Source organism: Rhinopithecus roxellana, chromosome 3 (genome assembly GCF_007565055.1).
Source record: "Rhinopithecus roxellana isolate Shanxi Qingling chromosome 3, ASM756505v1, whole genome shotgun sequence".
In the NCBI taxonomy this organism is placed as follows: domain Eukaryota; kingdom Metazoa; phylum Chordata; class Mammalia; order Primates; family Cercopithecidae; genus Rhinopithecus; species Rhinopithecus roxellana.
This window is the reverse complement of record NC_044551.1, coordinates 24,983,772-25,006,761: the sequence shown is the minus strand read 5'-3', so window position 1 is coordinate 25,006,761 and position 22,990 is coordinate 24,983,772. Positions and strand designations below refer to the sequence as shown.

Below are 22,990 nucleotides of genomic sequence, written 5' to 3'. Positions count from 1 at the left end.
ATGTGCCTGGACGGTCCTTTGTCAGTCTCCTTTCCCCCAGGTTTCAACAGGCTGTGACCAGAGGAGGAAATAGCCCGAAGAGAATGTGCAAGCCCTCTTCTCTTGCATTTCCTCCAGCCCTTCACTAAGTACTCTTCCAGGCACGCCAGGCTCGAGTGTCCTAGGATAGGAAACCTGGGCAACAAAGGGAAGTGGGGTGTAAGTTCAACCCCTGTTGGACGTGGGGTGCTGGCGCCTGAACGCCTCCGAAGGCCTCAACTCCCAGAAAGCTGCCTGCCAGGTCACAAGAGCCTTGTAAGGTCTTCCTACTGCCGGGACACTGGGAGGCAGGCGCGGGGCGGGTCCGGCCGGTGACGCGCTGCGATTGGGCGCCGGGGGGCCCGCCCCCTCAGCTCGGAGCGTCGGGAGGGGGCGGGGCCAGCCGCCCGCTCCGCTCAGGGGCTGCCGCGCCGCCGCTGTCTCCTTCTGCTCGTAGCAGGCGGTGCTGGAGCGCCAAGTGGCGCTGGAGAACCGGCGCTTCCTTTCGCCGCTGCCGCCGCCATCTCCGAGTTTGTGGGGCGGGAAAGAGGGAGGGGGCTCGCGGCTGCAGCTGGAGCGGGCTTCTCTCCGGGGACGGTCCTTTCCTCCCTGCTCTCCTTTTCCTTCTCCCCGCGTTGCCGCCGCCCGCCCCCTGCACCTCCCTGCGCAGCCTGGGTCCAGGAGGGGGAAGGTAGGGACGGCTGGGGGCGGGAGAGGCCGGCGAGCGGACGCTAGCTCTGAGGAAACTCATCAATCCGTGCGCCCCGTGCGCCCCGGAGTCCAGGGTGCACACCGGCCCGGCGGCGGCGGCGGCGGCAGCGGCAGCGGCAGGAAGGGGCTCAGTTGGGGGAGGCGGGGGCGGTGCCGCGGGGGCGGGCCCGACCGTCCCGGCTGGAAGTTGTAGGGCTAGGCTCTTCACGACCCTGTTTCTTTCTCCTCCGCTTCTCTGACCTAGCTGCGCGGCCCCGGCCCGGGAACTGCCGAACTCGCGCCTCCCCTGGGTGAGGAGGACACGCCTGCCCTCGTCGAGAAAACTTTTCCTGTCGACTCAGTTGGCGCGGCGGTGGCAGGAAGTGCGGGCAGCGACCTGTCCTCCGCCTGCCCCGAGCGCCCTGCCGGAGGTCGGCGCTGAGCTTACGATCAAGTTTGTGGGGGCCCCTTCCCAGCTGCCGGCGAGTCTCGCCTCGAGAGGGGCGGCAGGCCAGGGCGAAGGCCAAGGGCGTGTGGTGCGCCGGAGACTAGGTGCGGAGCACGGCTGGGACTCGCACCCGCAGCCGACAGCGCGGAGGGCGCGCAGCCTGGGAGAAGGGAGCCTCCTGCGGCTGCTTCCTGGAGTCAACAGTCCGCTGTCTCCTCTGGCTGAGGACAGTGTCCTGGCCCCGAGTCTATCGAGGAAAATGAAGTTAAGCCGCCAGTTCACCGTGTTCGGCAGTGCAATCTTCTGTGTGGTGATTTTCTCGCTTTATCTGATGCTGGACCGGGGTCACTTAGACTACCCCAGGAACCCGCGCCGCGAGGGGTCCTTTCCTCAGGTAAGCACCTGGGAAGGGGGCGCGGGGCTCCGAGGGGCCAGGCGTGCGGGGCCCTGGTTACCGGCTCCTCCCCGACCTCTTCCTCCTGCCGCGGCCCCACACCCGTGCTGGGCGAGGCCAAGCCGGGGGAGGGTCCCAACCGCCGCCAGCCGGGGCTCTGTAGCTCTCGGACGGCAATGATCATCTCTCGGGAGCCATCTCGCCCGGGCGCGCCGAGTTAACAAAGTGCCGGGCGGCGTGCGGCGGCGGCATCGCGCTCAGGCAAGTGGCCATGTTCCGGCATTCGCACCCGGCCTGTTGGGGTGGCTTCCGGCACCTGCTGGCGGGGGAATAAGCGCGGCGTGAGGCGCCCCCACCCCCAGCCCGGGGCCCGCGTTGGCGGTGGGGTCGTTCTCGGCTCTCACAGGGTTAAGTCGCCCGCACCAGCCCAGACCCCTGCGCGCACCGAGTCTCGGAAATGGATCAAATCGACCCCACCGAGACTTATTATTATTATTTTTTCTTCCCCACTGCCTCTGAAGAGAGAGAAGTTTATTTCGTGGTGCGGTCGTTTTAGATGTGAATCTGTAGGTTGATTTTAGTGTCGTCATTCTTCAGCTATTACCTCTGGTTTGTTTGTGGCAGACATGGGGAACCGAGTGGGGAAGCGCGTGTTATACTCCGGCCGAAAGCTGTGGGGCGCTCAGCCCTGCGTCCAGTGGTAAAATTGGTAGATCAGTTGGGAAAACGATCCATCCAAAGTCTTATTTAAAGTTACCAAAAATAAGCAAAGCGGACACAATCTGTTCCCTTTGGAAGGGTACCCGCCGCGCGGCATGTGCGAGTTCAGTTTCAAGTTATTTACCAATAACCTGTGCACTTCAGAAATTGCGGTGGAACTGGGTATTGTGTAGTGTGCTCTGGAACGAATGAACCTGAAGAACTCAAATCCTGACAGGGCAATCTATTCCTACTTGACTTACGAGAGAGAGAAGCCTAGACGTGAAGTTGATATTTTTTTCTCTTTTGTTACAACTTAAATGACCAAAGAATATTCTTGCCATTTTTTTCTGTTATGCTAGAGCAAATGGCATGAATTTAATTGAGATTAAAGGACAAACTTTACTGGAATTATTTTGAAAGTGAAAAAAGACCCTTTTATGGGTGCTATCATCAATACAGAGCACTCAACATGTTTTGTTGGTAAGAGGTATTAAAAATCTTGCTGCAGAGATATGTATCAAAATTTTAAAAGCCTCTGCTTCCCTTAGGTAGTATGACAGAAAATAGAAACAAGCACTATGGGCATCTTTAAATCTTGAGCTCAGAGCTTGTCCAGTGCTTCTTGATGAGGTTGGAGAGAACAGTTGGAAAAAGGTAAGGAGTTTTAAGCTTAGCTTGATATGTTGTGTAATTTTGGGATTGAAATTACTGTAATTTTTTTCCCTCCAGTAACCTCATTTTCAGAATTTCCTCCATTACAGGAAAATCATACAAAGTGATATATTTTACTTAAAGCATTTCCTTATATAATGTCCTTTGGCTTTGGCTTGATGATCACTTGAAAATGATTTATGCAAACATCTGGACCTGGGTTTTCTGGCAACCTTGACATTTTCTCTGTTTCTAAAGACGTGAGTGACTCATTCAGTTACTGGGAAATCTTAGGCAAAGTTAATTCCAATATTGTAATACCCATCCTTAGTCCTCAATGAGAGGCTGAAGTTCTGCTTTAAGTGTAAAGCATTTGATGAAAGGTGAAAGTGGCTGCTGGAGGAGAAAGCTGTTGGTACTGAACTGGGAGGTGAAGCATTTTGTATTTAAGATTGCCTTTCTCAGATTTTCTATACTGGATTTTCACTGCAGAAAGAAGATATTCTTTGAGTGCTCGGAGGGCCACTGAATCCGCAAGCAGACACACATTATAAGACCCCTCTGTAAGCTTAACCATTGTGTGTGTGACATTAGCCTTCGTATCTTAGGTAAACTTCAGTGCGCGAGGGAACTGAGGCACGGAGAGATTAATTAGCTCGCCCGAGGTCACACAGCTGTAAGCTGAGATTTGAACAGGTAGCCTTTGTGTAGCCCAGGCTCCCAGCCACTATGTTGTCTTGCCTCTTAGGAATCTGTTGCCTACTGTTTAGGCTGCCATCTGCTTATGGAAAGACCTGATGTAAAATAGAAAGCAGTGATCCTCAACCTTTTTTGGTACCAGGGACTGGTTTCCTGGAAGACAGTTTTTCCACAGACAGGGGTGGGGTTGGCGGGGAGTCGGAGGTTTCGGGGATGAAACTGTTCCACCTCAGATCATCAGGCATTAGATTCTCATAAGGACCATGCGACCTGGCTCCCTCGCATGTGCAGTTCCCAATAAGGTTCGTGCTCCTATGAGAATCTAATGCTGCTGCTGATCTGACAGGAGGTGGAGCTCAGGCGGTAATGCTTGCTGACCTGCTGTGCCACTCACCTCCAGCTGTGTGGCCTGGTTCCTAATAGGTCCACGGCCCTGGGATCGGGTACCCCTGATGCAGAGCATGTTGCTCTCTGGTACTTTAGCTTATAACTAAAGGAACTTCTATTCCGAAGCCATAATGAGTGTGGTCCTTTTTCTGAAACATTTACCACTTGAGATTTATACCTTCCCAGAATGTCTTTGAGCTCATTTCAGAGCTAAACATTATAATGAAACCATTATGTAGTCCAGCATCCAGAACTTGAGTTGATTCTTTTTTGATTTTTATTTATTTTTTTCACTGCTTCTAACTTAATAACACCAAACATAGTAAAAGAACGTTGCAATACATTGCTTTGGCAAGTTTGGGTACTGAATTCTTCTTGAGTTTTAGTAGAGCCAAGCAGGTTGGTCACTATGTGTCATTTTGGTGTCTAGTAGAATGGTTTATTTAGATAGGTGTTGAGTTCCTCTAAATCGTCCATTTTAGTTGGTTTCAGTTGATATGGAACCTTCGCTAGGCTTTAGGTTCATCTTGTAAACAAGATATTTTTAAAGACCATCCTAGATTGAGAGCAGTCTATTTGTTGTTTTTTTTGGAGAGGGAAAACTCATGTGTTTTCCACCATTTGGCTGGACTCTGGGGCAAGAGTGGGCTGGCTCAGGGTGCTCCAGTTTCTCTCACCCTGGAGCAGCTCCCTGCCTCTGAGATATTCTTTGGAAGTCTATCCTGAAGCACTCTGAAGCCTTCCTTCTGCTTCTTGGAGGACTAGAGGCAACAGGGGGCCTAATCTGATGCAACTTGTGTGTATATTTCAGGGTTAATAAATCCCAGCTAAGAAAATTAATAAAAATTCCACTGTGAATGAGAGGTTGGTCAGGGACTAATGTCCTGAAAATGCTTTATGATAACTTGGAAGAATTTAAGCAGATGGAAAGGAGAAACTTTGTTAAGGTCTCCCTGAAATTAGTCATCACTTCTTACAAGCAGATTTCACAAGTTGCTTACTATCTATGGTGTGTATAATAGGTTGTCTTATTAATGTCTGATGTTTGGATCTAGAGAAGTAAATTAATGAGTCAGGTTTTGTATAACAAATGATCACTCTTTAATTAATTAGTGTAGCATATGACCGTAGAGATTAATATTAACTCTTAAAATACGGAAATTGAGACTGTGATGGAAAATGTGAAAGTGAAGTTAAAACTTTTATCTTTTTGCCTATGTAACATTTATCAAGAGAGTAAGTGAGAATGCCTTTAAATAAGCATTTGATTGAAAGCCATTAGAAGGTGGAAACTTGTATACCTTTTTCTTTGGGACAGGGTCTTGCTCTGTCATCCGGGCTGGAGTGCAGTGATGCAATCACAGCTTACTGCAGTGGCCTTGAATTCTTGGGCCCAAGCCATTATCCCACCTCAGCCTTCTGAGTAGCTGGGACTACAGATGTGTATGCCATTGTGCCTAGCCAGTTTTAAAACTTTTATTTTGTAGAGACGGGGTCTTTCTATGTTGACTGTCTAGTTTTGAATTCGTGGCCTTAAGCTGTTCTCTTGCCTCAACCTTCCAAAGTGCTAGGATTATAGGTGTGATCCACTGGTCCCAGTTGCCTTTTTTTTTTTTTTTTAAACTTACTATAATACACATACAGAAATGTGCTTACATGCTTTTCATCAGTAGTACTTCTTAAGAGTCTAGCATAGTAGATGTTATTAATGAAAGTTGACCCATGGCAATATGTATAACTAGGACTTTGTTTCCCCAGTTTTTTTTCTTGCTTTCATAAATCTGTAAATCTTACTTAAGAATGACATAAAGGAAAATATGATCTCCTTCCCCTTCCTTCAGGGCAGTCTATTTATAAACAATAGCACTTGCTGCTGGGGTTTGTTCACGTTTGTAGGAGGGAGTTTGTCTTATTTCCTGGGATGTAATGCTGAGATCTATATTTTTTGGGAAGTGATGGAACTTTGATAGTGCATCCAGCATTTAGGAATGCAAGAACAAACATTAGAGCCTTTTGAGGATGGTTTCCTGTAGCTCCTCTTCGGTCCAACAGCCCTGTGGGACTCTTCCTGATCAGCTTTTTTCACTAAGACCCAAACTTACTTCCTATAAACCACTGGGGCCAGATACTCATGACTGTCTGTGGTTTGAAGATAGTAGTTTATGTTTTTGTTTGTTTGTTTGTTTTTGTTTAAATTGAATTGGGTGTGTTGTTCCCAGATGAACACTGTTATCAGGGCCTAAGCAAATTTTTTTTGTCAGGGAGATGTCACAGTTGTATTATTGGAAGGGGATTTTCTGTCTTAGCTTTTAATTTGCATTAAGAGGTGTCTGGGCAGTGGGCATAATAGTGACTAACATGACCCCTTTTATTTGTTTTTGAGTCAGCTATTGCTTTTTGTGATAACTGAAAACTTCAGTCTTTTTTGAAGGAGTGAAGTGTTGAGTTTCCTGGAGCGAGTGGTTCCCTAGCTGTTGCTGATCACCTGGTTTATTCTTAGCTTTTTTTGCATTCAGGAGTCTTAGTTTTCCCTTGTTCTCCAACTTCTGTAATCTTTAAGAAAATGAAAGGATATTTAGCAGCTCTGATGACCTGTGTTTGCTGGATTGTAAAGGCCTTATTGCATTTTTTGTCCCTTCTGTCTTGGTAAAGTTCCTGATAGCAGCAGCTTTTATAAAAGTTTGAGCAGAACTAAGGCAAGGAGGAAGAACTCTAAAATAGTTATTTTTGCTTCTCAGTTGTTATTAGTAGGTTAATCAGAAGAAGAAGTAGGACATTTTAACTAAAATGGGTTTCTGTTTCAGTTATCAAGCCAAGCTGCTATTTTTAAGGTTGAAACCATGTTTAAATTCAGACAGATTTGCGGATTAATTGTACTGAAATGGAGCTCACATCTAGTGCTTTAGTGAGTGTAGCTAAATTTGCCTATAATAGGGAGGAAGTAAATCATTTGATTTGATGAACTCTGTCACTTGAGGTCATAGCATAGCTTTTCTGAAAGCGGGCCCTGTTTAAGGTAATTATATTTTTATGCAGACAGGTGGATAGTAGGCATCTAGTAAATATCTTTTTTTTTTTTTTTGAGATGGAGTCTTACTGTGTCGCCAGGCTGGAGTGCAGTGGTGCAATCTCGGCTCACTGCAATCTCCACCTCCCGGGTTCAAGTGATTCTCCTGTCTCAGCCTCCTGAGTAACTGGGACTACAGGCACCTGCCACCATGCCTGGCTGATTTTCGTATTTTTAGTAGAGATGGGGTTTCACCATGTTGGCCAGGATGGTCTCGATCTCCTGACCTTGTGATATGCCCACCTCGACCTCCCAAAGTACTGGGATTACAGGCTTGAGCCTCTGCGCCTGGTCAGTATCTCTTAAATATCTTAATGTTAAATTTCTAAATCTAACATACTGTTTTCCAAGGAAGAGATCAACTTTAAAGTACTTTAGTTTAAAATGGTACATACTCTACCATTTGCTGCCTCTATCCAGGGTTTGCAGCCTCTTTGCTGTTGACAATTTTGGGCCAGAGAATTCTTTGGTCTTAAGGGCTGTCCTGTGCATTGTAGGGTGTCTAGCAGCATCCTTGCTCTCTACCCAATACCTGCCAGCATCACCGTTCTCTCTCTGTCCCCCTAGTTGTAGGAATGAACAGTGTCTCCAGACACTGCTCTCAATATCCTTTGGGAGTGGGAATTATCCCTGTTGAAACTGCATTGGCTGTGGTTTTGTCAAAGGCCTATTCTTTATACCCAGTACACATCATTGGCACTTTGTGTTTTAGGAAGGAGTGATCAAAAGGCTGAAGCTCAAAAAGCCAACTAGCATTTTTTGATAGGTGAACTCTGTTCTTTCTCAGGATGCCTAAAATTCACTTACACATTTAGGATTCTAAATTGTAGTATGTTACAAAAAATTACAAGGATAGATTATGTTCATATGTAAGTTAAAGGAAAAAATGGAAGATTATTATAATGGAACTTAAAAAAATCTTTTCCAATCGGACATATGTATTCTGAGAAAAACATTAGGGTCCGGCAAATAGATCATCTTTTACTTTCTTCCAGTTAAATTAGAGGTTGGCACTTGTCCAGATTATTCCCCTTGCCTTTTAGCATAGGAAGATAAGGTATATTGATTAATAAGGTGGTATAAAAATTGTCTGCAAAAATGTTTTGAAATGTCTGCAGTTTTCTCAGGCAGACTATTTACTTTTCAGTATATTGTTTTTATTTCTGTTAATTTTGATGATTCTGGTTACAACGTTTTAAATATGTTCTTGAGATGAGAAAAAGCATGGAAAGAAACTGGAAAATAAGGAGAGTGGATAGAGACTTTCCTCCTGATCGTTTCATTTTGTCCTCTAAATAGCATTTTTTACAAAAGTGTGATGGAAGTGGGAAAGCAGGGAAAGAATGAAGTTCTTGACAAATAATCTTCTTTCTTTTGTCTCCAAGGCCTCTGGTTTTGAACTTTGCCTAAGTCATCTGACTATGAGTGAAATCTGCCTGCTACCTGTCTTTGTAGGGCTGTGAGCTAAGAATGGTTTTTACATTTTTAAATGGTTTAATAATGTTTCATGACATAGCCATAGTCATTTATCTACCAATTGTCTCTGGCCACTTTCACACAACAGTGGCAAAGTTTAGTAGTTAAGACAGAAACTGGCTCACAAAACCTAAAATATTTACTATCTGGCCCTTTTCAGAGTTTGCCAATCCCCAGTTTAAACTATATTTCTCTATTGTTAATATTGGAGGCAAATAGTATGATTAGATCTGTTAAAGTATATGTGAGTTAATTAAAGACAAACAATTCTCATAAATTGGTTATTAGATAAGCATTGGTCAAACTTTGTGTTTTTAGAGAATGGTTTAAAACTTGTGTTAACTACATGTTTCATAGATTTCCAGGTATCCTTGGGGAACTTCGATGCTAGAGCACGGACATGCTTGAGGAGTTTGTTTCTCTTCTTTCACCGGTAGGTTTTGCACTGTAGGACTGCTCTGGGAAGGAAGGTTCTGAGCCATGAAGTAGGCAAAATTGATCTGTAGCTTCAAGACGGAAATACGACTTTTTGGATCTGCTATAATTCACAGATGAGCTTAATTCTGAGCCCAGTCTGATTGCTTGGGTTAGTTCTGAGAAGGGAGAGCTCAGGTATAGTTATCTTCTTCATAAGCTGTTAAATAGAATATGAAACTCAGCCAGTCTCTGGGATCCTGAGCGTTGCTCAGCTTGGAGGCAGGGTACTTTCAGGTTGTCAGCAGAGGTACTGACCTGTTCTTCTGCTTATCGAAGAGTAATTCTTGCTAATTTTCATCATTTTCTTCACTTTTAAAGATTATATGTCACTTTCTTTGCTATGACACAGACCAACACCTCATTTGTGTCCTCAAGAGATTTTAGTATCATCTTTAAATTGCAGTATACTTAGTCTGAACAAAATGGGGGCAATGTGTCTCACTGAGTAGTGTTAAGGTTAGTGTTAAGTAGAGTTAAATTTTTTTTTCATTAAAAAAAGTATGCATTTTTGTATTTTTCACATGTAAATGGATTTACCACTGGCCGCCTTTGCAGGTGGTGCCTTTGGAAGTCCAGAGAAATTAAATGCTTTTCCATGAGCAGAGAAGACTCCAAATTTGACCCTGTCCTATGTTCTTGCCGGTGCAGTTCATTGGCTTCAGTGAGGAGTCTGGAGAGCTGGGACTTTACCAATGATTTTTTTTTCTTTTAAATATGTACAGGGTATAAATGCACATAGAAATAATTCATATGACATAGAAAGGTACACATCGACAATAGAATCCCTCTCCCTTTTTCCCCCATCTTTAGTCCACTCTTCTCTGAGTCCCACTTCTGACCATTTCTTTATGTTCCATGTGTGTTTCCTTCTTTAACTCTAAATATATGCATATACCTCTGTTTTGATTTTTGTTGCAATTTTGAGCTATTGTTTCCCTTTATAAGAGATGAAGAATTTAACTCAGTACCCCCTACTCTTCCCAGTTTTTAAAAAAGTTTTGTATTCAATTTGTTTGATATACATTAACAACTTTCAAGTGATGTAATTGCATTTGTTTTCTTGATCCATCAACTTTAGACCTAAAACGACTCCCCACTCTGTCAGTCAAGGAATTTGGTACTTCTCAGCCTTCTCCCACTCATTTCTTTTCCTTCTTATTTCTCACCCTCCCTCAGCCATCAGTTTTTTTACATCAACATACCTTATGTCATCTACATTTCATTCTGTGACTGAATGTGTTATGTGCTCTGACTATAGGTTGGTTACAAAAATTGAAAGCCAGTAAACAAGGATACAGAATTCTAGGTAGGAGGAATAAGTTCAAGAGATCTATTGTACAACCTGCTGATTATAGTTAATAATAATACATTGTAGTTTTGAAAATTGCGAAGAGTAGATTTTAAGTGTTTTCACCACAAAAAAGAGTATGTGATGTAATACGTGTGTTAATTAGCTTGATTTAGCATTCCACAATGCATGCATTTTTCAAAATGATATACTTGATAAATACGTACAATTTTTATTTGTCAGTTAAAGAGAGCTTGTTTGGAGGTTCCAGCAGGGGAGTGCAGCTCCTTGTATACCCTTGACCGAAGGAAGACCAGTCCTCCTCTATCAGGGATGGTCATCCTCTTTGACCGAGCCATGCCGCTTCGGGAGCGACGCACATAGAGCGGTGAGGGAGGAAGGGGACACCTGCCTAGCCAACCAGATCTGCCAAATCAACCCTGGTAATCAGTGGGTGACAGATTTCACAGCCAGATCACCCTCACATCCTATTTGTCAGTTAAAGAAATAAAAAATGTTAAAAAAAGAAAACCAGTACATAGTGTTTTCAATTTTATGATATTAAATACCATTCAATATATGTCAGGTAGTTTGGCTTCCTAAGAAGAAGGGATAATCTTGATAATTAAACCTGTGCCACTTGAAGGAAATATTCTGAGCATCAGAGCAAGTGGAGTCTCTTATATTCCAGCTGATGAGAATCATGCTGTATTTCAGTTTCCTTCACTTCTGGACCATGACTTCCTTATATGTAATTTTTGTTTTTTCTGTCTATTTCTAATTCCTTTCCCTTTTCGTTAGTGTCAGAGGAAATAGAAGTTATTGATTCCTATCTCTTGAATCTCATTATTTAAAAAATCATTTTACAACTCAGTATGCACCAACATTTTGGTGCCTTGTGCCTACTCAGTATTGAAAGTATGAAGTTTTGCCGGTTTTTTTTTCTTTTTTTGGTTGTTCACAATTACTATTTACTCAAATTGCCATTCTTCTTCTAGAACTGATAGTGCTTTGTTTCCTTTGTGATGAGAAGCCTTTCCCTTCAGGGTGAGGACTTTGGGGCTAAAGATGTACTTTGCAGCAGTTCCCTTCTGTTTCTTTGTACCACAGGTGTAGAGGAATGTGGAATTTATGGGTCTTGGCCTTGGTGGTAACATTTTACCTGTAGAGCATCAGAACATTGAAGCCTGAGAATGTGAATCATTCTTAGCATCATTTTCTACATAAAGTTCTGAATTGGTGTTTTTAGAATCCAGTGAAGCAGTCATTCTTTTAACAGTCACCAGCATTCCAGAAAAGTCATACATATGAAAAATTCAGGCATAGAATTGTAGAGTAGACTGGGTCCTTCCGGGTCAGGTATTAGTCTTTGATTTTTCAGATAAGGGCACCGAGTCACACATAAACTAGACCTCAGCAATTTGTCCAGTCACAGCATACCTGGGACACGCATCCTAACTTATAATTCACTGGCCTTCTGGCTGTACTATACCCATATCCAGCATATATTTGAAAATTTGCTGCGTTAGGTAATACGGAAATTATTGTAGACATTTGTTACTTGCTTTGAAATAACTTTTTAGTTATTTAGAAAAACAAACTGCCATTTGTTAAACTATTAGAGACAGTTAAGTGCTGTTATTCATTAAAAGTTAAAAAGATGTTAGAATGTTGCCTGGCATATAGTAAGTGCTCAGTAAACGCTAGTTGTTACCAATGGACAGATTTGTAGCATACCTATTATGTAGCAGGCACTGTTCTAAGTTCTGGGGATACAGGAGCTAAGACTAAAACAAGAGTCGATGATATTATTTTATATTCCTGATATAAAAGGCAAAGGCCTTAAAGAGAACTCAGAAACAGAAACAAGTTCTGGTGATGGCCTGGCTTAAGTTGACTAAAGGAGAGGGTAAAGAAGCTAAGCTTTTCCTATTGGATAATACTTTGAAGGGAGAAAGAAAATTGCTAGTGTAAAGTACAGTGCTTCTGAAGGCTTTGAATCCTAGAGGAGATTGGCTTGATTTAGAATCTTTGGTGCCTATAAAGAGTAGTTGGGAAAACACTGTAGGTAATTCAGAATCAGACTGCAAATTGTACTGAGAGTTTGTCTGAAGAGTTATGAGTTAGATGGTAGTGAACCACTCCAAGTTATTGAATATACCAGGAAGCTGCTTGAGAAAAGCAGTGTGAGAGAATTAATTTTGTAGAAAATTTTAGACCTGGAAAGGAGCTAAGAGAATATTCAATCTAGATTATTCTGGTAGCTGTGTGTAGGAAGACTCAAGTAGGAAGGCAGCTGAGAATCTGTTTGAGGTAATATAGACATAAGGCAGTAAATCCCTGTACCAGTATTGAATTGGCTAGAATTGAGAAAAATGTGGAGACATTTTGTAAAGAGAAAGACCAGAGCTTTTTAACAGATTTGATCAAGGGTAATGATGAGTGGCTTGAATCAGAGAATTTCTCCTACCTTTTTCCATTGGGGTATTGAAGACTGGTTGTACTATTTGCAGAAGGGGATAGCTTGAAAGACGAGCTGATCTGGAGAGCCAAGTTCGGTTTCATTTATGATGATGTGGATGTTAGTGGAAATACCAAGTGGGCTGGAAAGCCAGTGAGAGATCAGGGAAGGGAGATGCTGATCTGGTAGTCATCAGCATAGCCGAGAATGAATGAGCTCACTTGGGGACTGTGCTTAGTGAGGGCAGGGCCAAGTACATTTCTTATAACCAAAAACCTGTACATCTTACATTAAGAATATTTTATAGCAGATGTTAATGAAATAAAGCAGCTTGTGTTCAAATTGTCAGAAACCAGCAGCTCATGGATCACCTTACCTAAGGAAAGGTAAGATGATCAGAAGGAAGGATTTCTAAGAAGCATTTTAGTAGGAGTTTAAAAAAGACCCTTCTCATCTTTGGCACAAATGATATGACTAAATTATTTTTTTCTGTGTTGTTTAAGACAGAACATAAATTGTGTGTGTGTGTGTGTGTGTGTGTGTGTGTGTGTGTGTGTGTGTGTATGGAGGATGGGCAGACAGGTGGTGGAGAGGGAGAGAGAGAGATTTATTAAGGATCAAAATGCAACACCCCAAATAGGGGACTAAAGTTTGAAGGTTGTTCTGAAGGTCAGACATATTTCTGAGAATATCCTCCAAATTGCCTCTTGTTAATGGTAAAGAAAAACCCCCTTCTGTTGGGCTGGTAGCTGACCGCATTAACTGGAGAAGTAAAAACTGTCTTTGACTCAGGGCTACCTCTGGAAAATTTGTAGGGTCAAATAATAACACTTGAGGTATAGGATATTTCTTCCAACTTTTAGGTAGAAGATCCAACCAATAATTGTTTTAAACAAAAGAGATTTGAGAAGAACTCCAGAAATTTGTATCCTTAACTCATCTTTGATAGCCAATGGTATGATATTTAGAGGTTTGCTATAATTGTATTGTTATATATTATGTTATGTCTTACTACTGCATTTGTTGCTTCTGTGGTATTTACTGTGTCTCACCTTGCCCTTGTAGACCAGTTGGTACAGATGGATTTTTATAAAGAAAGACAATAGGAAAGAATTTGTAAAACTTTAGAGTCTGTAGTGCTTGTATAAAGAATAGTTTGGAAATTCAGAATTTATAATAATTCAGATGAGACTTGCCTAAATACCTGTCCTGTCAATAAGAAATAGAAGGGACTTATTCAGGAAATGATTAGTATAAATAAGGTTGAAGGGCGGTTGATTATCTACTTAGTACAACCCTGCCTTCAGAGGCTTTCCAAAACTATTTCTGTATGAAAAACAATCTCAGACATGTCAGTTGCATTTATTTTAATAGGCCAACACTGTTTAGGTTGATTACTGACAATTATTTTCTTTTTGTGTTGAAATTGTTTGTCAGAATTACTTGTGTAAAATTATAAGATGTTGACAGAACTTTTGTTAGCATATCCTAACATACAATACATGGCATCGATTCATGGTAAATGTGTTTAGGTGGTATAAATGGATAGTGCCTAATAACCTTGTATACAAAGATAAGCATTTGTCATAAATGTAAGACAGATTACCAACATAGACCAGCAATCATTGCCTATATGATGTGTAACAACATGACCCTGGTTAGCTGAGAATTGTTAAGGTCTGAAAGTGTATCACGTGAACCTTCATGCAAGTTCTTGGGTGGGATACACTGTTGGCAGATTCTGTCAGAGTGCTAAGCATAAGAATATAAATTAAAAATAAGTTTTAGAAGAAAAGTCGGTGTGGTTTTTAAAAAAAATTCTGCAAAGAATAGTGTTCCATAGAACAGGTTGGGAAGTGCTGAATTAAAGAAAGAGTTCTATTAGTCAACAGTTAATATGTTTAGTGCCACTTAATTGCAGTTATTAAATGGATTTATAAGTAATAAAACTGCATTTTATTAAAATTTTATAATCTACATATTTTGCCCTACTTATACACCCTTCTTCCAGTCATTTTTAAGTGGGTATCTGTTTTGCATAGTCTCATTTTATGTAATAGCTTGGTGTCTAAAATGGTGCCTCAACAGGAGGTAGTTTCTGTGCAGCCATATTGGGCTGGTGCAGATAGGGCCATATGGTTCTAATCTAAACATACATCTGAAAACTCATAGGGTGGAGCTGGTTCTGTCTCCTGGAACCTGTAGAAAACGTCAACAACTGGAGTCCTGACCACATTTTTGGAGGAGGGTGGTGAGGGAATGGGATGCTATTATTTGAGGTCAGGACTTGGATCCTGTGTAGTGACTCTGGCAGCTACTAGCTTGGTGGCCCAGCTGCAGTAGTCATGAGTCCCTTGAGTGCCCCACCAGAGCAAGGGATGTTGGGCTTGGAGTCCCAGCTTTTCCCTTCACAGTCATTTGGCACTCTTACCTGCATCTGAGCAGCTTCTGTTACTGTCATACCTAGGCAGGTGTGAGATTTATGAAAAATGATTTGCCTGGGCAAAGAGTGTATTGCTCCTGCAATTTGGTAAGGGATTCTGTAACTGTGTATTTTTTGTGCTCACATCGTGAGGGCGTTTATTTCTTTGAATGAACAAGTGGCTGCACAAAGACAGATTCCACAATTTTGAAGAAATTCAGGCATGTTAAGCTCTCAGTCTGGAAAATACCATTAAAAGGTTTTCTATAACTGGCTTGTGGCTCATTGATAGACAGGTGGCCACAGCCCCAGTTCACACTCTTTTTGGCCTCAGCACTACACATCTTAAGGGGTGGAATGGGCACTTGGAAGGTTACCTGTCATTTTATCAATCTCAAAGGCCTTCCTGTTAAGTTCCAGAGATCTGACTAAAGGCAGGGTTTTTCTGTAGAGATTGAATAGTGGCTGACTGACCAGGGACTGCAGCAATAACGATGACACCCCTGCTAGAAATACAGACTCTCTTTTACCAAATCGCAGTTCCTATATTTAGCTTTAATGCGGCGCTTCTTAACTGGGAATGTGTGAGAATCGCCTAGTGAGCCATTTTAAATTATAAAAGGCAGATCTCTGCGCTTTTTCTAGGTAATCCCATTTGTTCCCATTGCTTGAAATTCATATTTATTCTGGCCGCTCAAGTTTATATATTTAGCCCTGACTTCTTTCCTGAGTTCCAGACTTGCATGTTCACTGACACCACCATTCAGCTATCTAATAGTTTCAGAATATAACATTTGCCCCTCTGTCTCTGCCCCAGTAACTGGCTTGTGGGCCTGTTCCTCTAAAATGCCACCCATAATCCTCCCCCTTGCCCTAGCAAAAAACTCAATGCCATTTTTTTTTTCCTTTCCTGCCCCTCCCTTTCCTAGCTCATCTTTCTTGTCATTCTTTCATGTTCCTTCCCTGCTTGTCCAAGCTACCATGGCTTTTACCTGGCAAACTGCAGCCTCTTAGTTCATATGCCCCACTGTGGCTCCAGAATGGCTTTAAATTTTTTAATTGATTGATTCTAAAACTCAGTCTAAGATAAAGATGTTGATGCTGCTTTTTCTGAAAATTACTTTGAACCATAAAGGGTGACTCTGTCTTTTCTTAACTCCTTTATTCAGTTAGGTGTAGAGCCTTGTTAGACCAAATTATGCCCGTGGGAGACAGTTTATGAGGTTGCACGGCCTCACCCTCCATTGCTTGGGCTCACAGCTCCTTTGGGTCATGGCTCTCCAGCTCTGATGATGGAGATTTGGGCAAGACTTTCTCTAAAAAGGACTAAGCTTAAGAATACTTTATACGCTTTATTTTTATAAGGCCAACTATTTGCTAGGTATATTAGTTTCTTATTGCTGCCATAACAAATCACCACAAAGTTAGTGGCGTAAAACAAGAAAAATGTGTTATCAGTTCTGTAGGTCAGAAGTCTGAAACAGGCCCTACTGGACTAAAATAAAGATGTCTGCAGAGCTACATTCCTTCTGGAGGCTCCAGGGGAGAATATCTTTCCCTGCCTTTCCAGCTTCTGGAGGCTGAGTGCATTCCTTGGCTCAAGGCTGCCTTCCAGCAATAGCATCATTCTGATTTCTTGTGTCCTCACATCTCCCTCTCTGGCCTGACTCTTCCATTTTCCTCCTTTCCCTTATGATTACATTGGGCCTACTCAGATATTCTAGGGTTTTCTTCCCATCTGCAAAGCCTTAAAATTAATCACATCAGTGAAATTCCTTTTGTCATGTAAGGTAAGGTATTCACAGATTTCAGGGATTATTAGGACAGGGACATCTTTGACTAAACATTATTCTGCTTACTGCACCAGGCACTATTTAAATTTATTTGCATATACTAACTAATCCTCATAATAACTCTGTGAATTAGGTATTATTAATTCTCCCCATTTTACAGATGAGGAAACTGCGGCACAGAGAAGTTATGTAACTTTGAACTTGCCCTGAAGTTACATAGCCAGTAAGTAGTGGTGCCAGAATTCAAATTTTGGTTGGCTTCAGAGTCTGTTCTTAATTATGATGCATACTATCTGGAGGTGCATATTATAGTACCCTTCAAAGTGATTTTTCAAAAGCCATACTTTCACTATGTAGCAGCAGCTGCAATAATACCTTCTTCACTGCTTACTTGTTGGCAGGTCCTGTGCTAAATTCTTTCATAGCCATTCCAAGCAATGGGTGTTAGCATCTGCATTTTGCCCATAAGAAACTGAGGCCCAGGATTAAGTTACTTCTCCAAGATCACATGGCCAATAAGTGCCGAAACTGGTATTGGAAGCCAGATAGCCTGAACAGGAGCCAATGCTTAGCCATTAGGCTGAATTGCTTTCACCTTTATCTTTCACCTTTAATGAAGGACATCATTAAAGATAAAGTAAGATAAAGATAATCTTTGCTCTTACATGGTGGGCACATTTGATGACATAATCAGAGTCCAGAAAGAACTTGATGTGTTGGAGTGATATGTTGAATCTAACAGAATTAGATTTGAAGGAAAAAAAAACATAAATGAAAGGTGGTATAGATCCTAAGTTTCAGATACATGCATACACATTGGAGTAAAGTTTTGTTTCTTTTGAATGCTACTATTGGTGGGTATATTATAAACATATCTTCTACAACTCTTATAACTAGAAACTTGATTTGGTTGAGTGCAGATCTTATATCACTACCATGATAGGAAATAGTCCAGAATTATCTTGGGGTTCTTTTTCCAAACTCCCTTCACTCCCCACATGAGGTGAAAATAATAGTCTCTTGAGCCAGCTTAGTGATGGTAGTGCAAATGGAAGGCTTTTGATTGGACTGTATGGAATCCATAATCTTTGCTCTAGAAAGGGAGTCACATACTGTACTATATTCACCAGGTCATGATTGTCATCCTGTGGCCAATGTGGGTCCCATTCTATATTATTTCCCAAACAGCCCGTGAAAACCACCCTATTAATTAGCTCTTTCCTTCCCATTCTCACCTACTTTTTGGGATGCAGTGAAGACTTCTTTTGGATTTTCTTTCTTCAAAAATGGTTAGTGTGTTTTGTTTTTATTTGTATTATTTTTGGTGTGGGTTTATATGCCAAAACATTGAATACTTGGAAGAAAAAGTTACATGCCATTTTTCTTTCTTTCCTTCCTTTTTTTCTCCCAATAAATACTTAAGGTCCTACTGTGTGCTAGGTAGGTAGGCATCAGGGTACAGTACATTGAGTAAAACAGCTATGGTGCCTGTTGTCAATATAGGGATTCATTTAGTGAGGAAAAGAGGGAAGCAATACATGAATAACATAGATAATTGTAATAAACTGTGGAGGAAACAAAAAATAAGTTGAGATAAACCATAACACGAGGAGTCCTGTTTTAGAATGGCTGGGGAAGGCTATGCAGAGGTGACATTTGGCATGAGAGTTAAAGGGTTATGTAAACAGAGACCATGTACAAAGGTTTTAGTGTGGGGTGGGGAGGAGCTGACTTGGAACAGAGATGAGATCAAGGTGAAGCTAAGTTGAGAGAAAGAGATATTCAGTCCTTACTGACTGTGGTGTGCAATGTTTTGATTTTGAGGGTGCCTAACTAGGTAGAGATTAAAGCCCCTTACTGGAGACCTGAGGACTGTAGGTGTCTTTTTGAGGACTATGTTTTCTGGACTTAAGTTTGAAAGACAATTTGAGGCATCAGGTAGGCATTTGAATATATGGGTCTGTTTTTCAGAGGCGAGGTTCCAGCAGGAGATATAAATATGGGAGACATCATGGAATTTAAATCATGGAGTGGATGAGATCATGTAAGAGAGTATAGAGAGGTAAGAGGCTCAAGAAGCTAACCTTGAGGCACTGTAACATTTAGAGGTTGGGAGAGAAGGAACCAGCAAAGGAGACTGATAAACAGTTGGCAGGAGGAAAACCTGCATGTTGCACTGGGAATGAGTAAAGAAAACGTTTCCAGAGGGAAGGAGTGCTCCATTGTGCCTGATACTCCCTGAGATGATGGATAAAGTAAGGGCAGAGTGCTTTTCATCAGGCTTGAAACATGGGAGTCTTTGGGGACTTTACAGGGTCAGTTTTGGAGGAGTGGTGAGCAGATGCTGATTGTAATGGGCAGATGAATGAATGGGAGTTTGTAAGGAAGGGGGATAATGAGTAGAGAGAGACTTTCGATAATCCTGGTACATGAAGTGAGTGGGGCTTTGGAGGGGAATGGGAATGTAAGGTGTTTTATTCAGGGTTCTCCAAAAAGACAGAACTGATAGGACACACACACACCACACACACACGAGAAGGGAGTTATTAGGAGAATTGGCTTATTTGATTATGGAGACTGAGAAGTTCCACTATAGGCCATCTGCATCTGCATGCTGGAGAACCAGAGAAGCCGGTAGCAGGACTTAGTCTAAGTCTGAAGGCCTCAGAACCAGAGAAGCCACTAGTGGAACTTAGTCCAAGGTGGAAGGCCCAAGAACCCAGGGACCACTGGTGTGAGTCTGGAGTCTAAAGGCTGGAGAACCTGGAGTTCTGACATCCAGTGACAGGAGAGGAAGAGCAGCCAGGCTCTTAGAGAGAGAGGGTAAGACTTTGCCCTTTCTCTGCCTTTTTATTCCATCTGGGCTCCCGGTTGATTGGATGGTGATTGCCACATTTAGGGCACATCTTCTCCACTTAGTCCACTCACACACCATCTCCTCTGGAATCACTCTCACAGATACACCTGGGGTTCACTTTCAGTAGATAAAGGATGGGCTCAGTGCCTACTGAAGCTCTGAGAATAATCAGTGTTTGACCAGCTATCTGGATATTCTTTTATCTAGTCAAGTTGAACCCCAAATTAACCATCACATGGGGTTAAGCACAGAAGAGTGGAAGCACAGGAGTTTGACTTTTTTTAGATGAACATAGCATATGATAAATATTAAATTGAACCTTACGAAACTGGTGATACTCAACCTATGAGATTGTTTTACCTATGAGAATGGCAATTTCATATAGTTTGATCTAATAGAACATGTTATGTTACTGAGAATGAGTTGCTTTTAGAAGTGGAGCTTGATTGAGCAATATTGAGAGGGTTTAATCAAAAGGACAAAGAACAGAGTCTTGGAGCAGTTGAGATAAATGGGATTGCTGCTCAGCAGAGGGTTGGCCTTTGAAGCAGGGAGGAGGAACGACACACACTTTTCCAGGAAGGCAGGAGAAGATACACAGATTCAGCCATGCTGGAGGGATCACGGTGAGGCCAATACCCAGCAGATAGTATCCTATTTGAGGCAAATAATTATGTAATACATTTATGGATTTAACTGTAGATGCACATTGATTTTGTTCATAGGACTGAGTGGGTACTGATCCTGTTCTACCTTGTGGTAGACTCTTAAGTTTTTTCTCTCAAAGGTCTTTGATAGGTGATTTTTTGCTTGGTTTTTCTCTTTTTCACTAAAAGCGGAGTAAATCAAATATCATGATCTCCTTCCCCACTCCTGAGCAGTGCAATGCTGTGGCCTCCCTGTAGAACTGATTAGCAAATCAAAGAATAAAGTAGTTTTCTCACAAGTGATTTTCTTGCCCTACAGAAAATTGTCTTTTTCAGTGTTACTATCAGTATTCTTTGACTTCTTAGCATAATTGAAGCATTATCTATGATTTCTGTTTCTCTAATGCAGACTACAAGTGCATCCTTTTAAGGTCATTCTACTCTTCTCTGTCACATGTACAGAATTTGCTTATGAGGTGTGTTCATTTCAAGAATTTAACCTGTTTGGAGGGAGACTTCATTCCACTGCATAATATAATTTTAGAAATGATGTTCTTTAGACCATTGTGTGCACATATCCCTAGGCCATAGTTTTCTTCATGTACTTAATTCAGTACAGAATTCCAGGTACTGATCATTAATAATATCTTTAAAGCTAAATGAGACTGAAAGTCATCTTTAATGACTGTAGGATCCTTTTTTCATGAACTATCTCCTCTAATGTTTATTTTGAATAATACTGTTATCCATGGATTATGGGACCAAGGCCATAATAAAAATATTCCCAGTAAGGGTTGTCTTCTTATTCAGTGTGTACTTGTTGAGCTATAGGCAGTTTTGCTGTGTATGTGGCTCTAAAATGTTCTTTTCCTCAAAGTACAGAAAAATCTGGAGAAATGTGGACACTCATGTATTAAGTTTGTAGTATTGTAATATTGTAAGTATAAGATAAAATGGGGCATCTTTTTTTTTTTTTTTGAGACTGAGTCTTGCTCTGTCGCCTAGGTTGGAGTGCAGTGACGCGTTCTTGGTTCACTGCAACCTCTGCTTCCCAGGTTCAAGCAATTCTCCTGCATCAACCTTCCGAATATCTGGGACTACAGGTGCTTGCCACCACACCCAGCTAATTTTTATTTTTTATTTTTTTATTATTTATTTTTTTGAGATGAAGTTTTGCTCTTGTTGCCCAGGCTAGGGTGCAGTGGCGCGATCTCAGCTCACCACAACCTCGCCTCCCAGGTTCAAGCAATTCTCCTGCCTCAGCCTCCCGAGTAGCTGGGATTACAGGTGCCTGCCACCAAGTCCAGCTAATTTTGTATTTTTAGTAGAGATGGGGTTTCTCCATGTTGGCCAGGCTGGTCTTGAACTCCCGACCTCAGATGATCCACCTGCCTCAGCCTCCCAAAGTGTTGGCATTACAGGTGTGAGCCACTGTGCCTAGCTGCTAATTTTTGTATTTTTAGTAGAGACGGGGTTTCACCATGTTGGCCAGGCTGGTCTGGAACTCCTGACCAGGTGATCCACCCGCCTCGGCCTGCCAAAGTGCTGGGATTGCAGGCGTGAGCCACCGCACCTGGACAAAATGTGGTATCTTTAAAAGCTCTGTGATGATGGCATTTTAGACTAAGGTAATGTTTTGTTTTATGGAGATGTGTAGCTGTACTGCTGGCAAGATGAATCAACATGTTCTAATACTGCTTGTAATAGGAGTAACTTGATTTATCATTACCTACTGTGGTAAATTGGTAACTTCAGTGTTGGAAATATTCAACAGAATGTATCAGAAGGGATTTCAAAAGCTGTAGTCTATGGTGTTGTGATAAGTGAACAAAAGCATTTCCCCTATTCTAGATAGCCTTTGATAGCATATGTATTTAGGAAAATATATACAGATTGATCAACTGTGTACCTGACTCAAATATTTTTAGTTTCTTTGGGTTGAACTTTGGGTTATGCCAAGGGATCCCCTTTGGTCTTTTCATGGAGAATCGGTTGTAACCAATGTTGATGTGCACTTATAAAGAAGGGTGTAAAGGTTTATAGGACGATACTGCTCGACAGCTTTGCGGATCTGGAATCTACGTGGTTCAACTAGCTTCTCTATTTGAGTCCTGAACTAGTGCACTCATCTCCCGTTTCCTTTGCTTTGCCATTTCCAGTTGTAAAGTGATGTGTGCTCCCTCTCTTGCCTTTCACTAGGGCAGTGGGGCTTGTCTTTCAGGATGAGATCTGTGCTAAAACTTTTTCTTGTCTCTGTGTATGCTGATAAACAGGCTTTAGAGTTCTATCTTGTGGTGATATATCACCCCACCCCATCTTAGATATGACAGTTGCCTTTAAAGGACTACAGTTTTGATGTGTAGGGGGCTCTTTCTGTTACGTGCTTCTAAGTAGAGAGGCCTGTGAGAACATCTTTCAGGTCTAAGGAGGTATATGGCTATCTTGTGCTCCTTTCTTCTCTAACATCAGGGCTATAGATATTCACCTCTGGTGTTGTATTGCCCCCAACCCCT

General features: G+C 42.0%; 2 protein-coding genes across 2 annotated transcripts in view; one reads left to right on the top strand and one right to left on the bottom strand.

Moving 5' to 3' along the window:
- Positions 1-363: 363 nt before the first annotated feature.
- LOC115896429 lies at positions 364-1,318 on the bottom strand. Its single transcript, XM_030926979.1, has one exon. It carries the CDS (start codon positions 767-769, stop codon positions 389-391), a length of 381 nt encoding a protein of 126 aa, XP_030782839.1. The 5' UTR covers positions 770-1,318; the 3' UTR covers positions 364-388.
- The window catches only part of MAN2A1 (mannosidase alpha class 2A member 1), a 192,438-nt gene continuing 170,502 nt past the window's right edge, over positions 1,055-22,990 (top strand). The window contains exon 1 of the mRNA XM_030926978.1: positions 1,055-1,550. Within this exon, the coding sequence (XP_030782838.1) occupies positions 1,416-1,550 (135 nt within the window). The 5' untranslated portion in view covers positions 1,055-1,415. The remainder of the gene's footprint in view (positions 1,551-22,990) is intronic.

Coding starts and splice junctions, on each gene's coding strand:
- LOC115896429 (XM_030926979.1), bottom strand. CDS start 769: ATGAGTTTCCTCAGAGCTAGCGTCCGCTCGCCGGCCTCTCCCGCCCCC.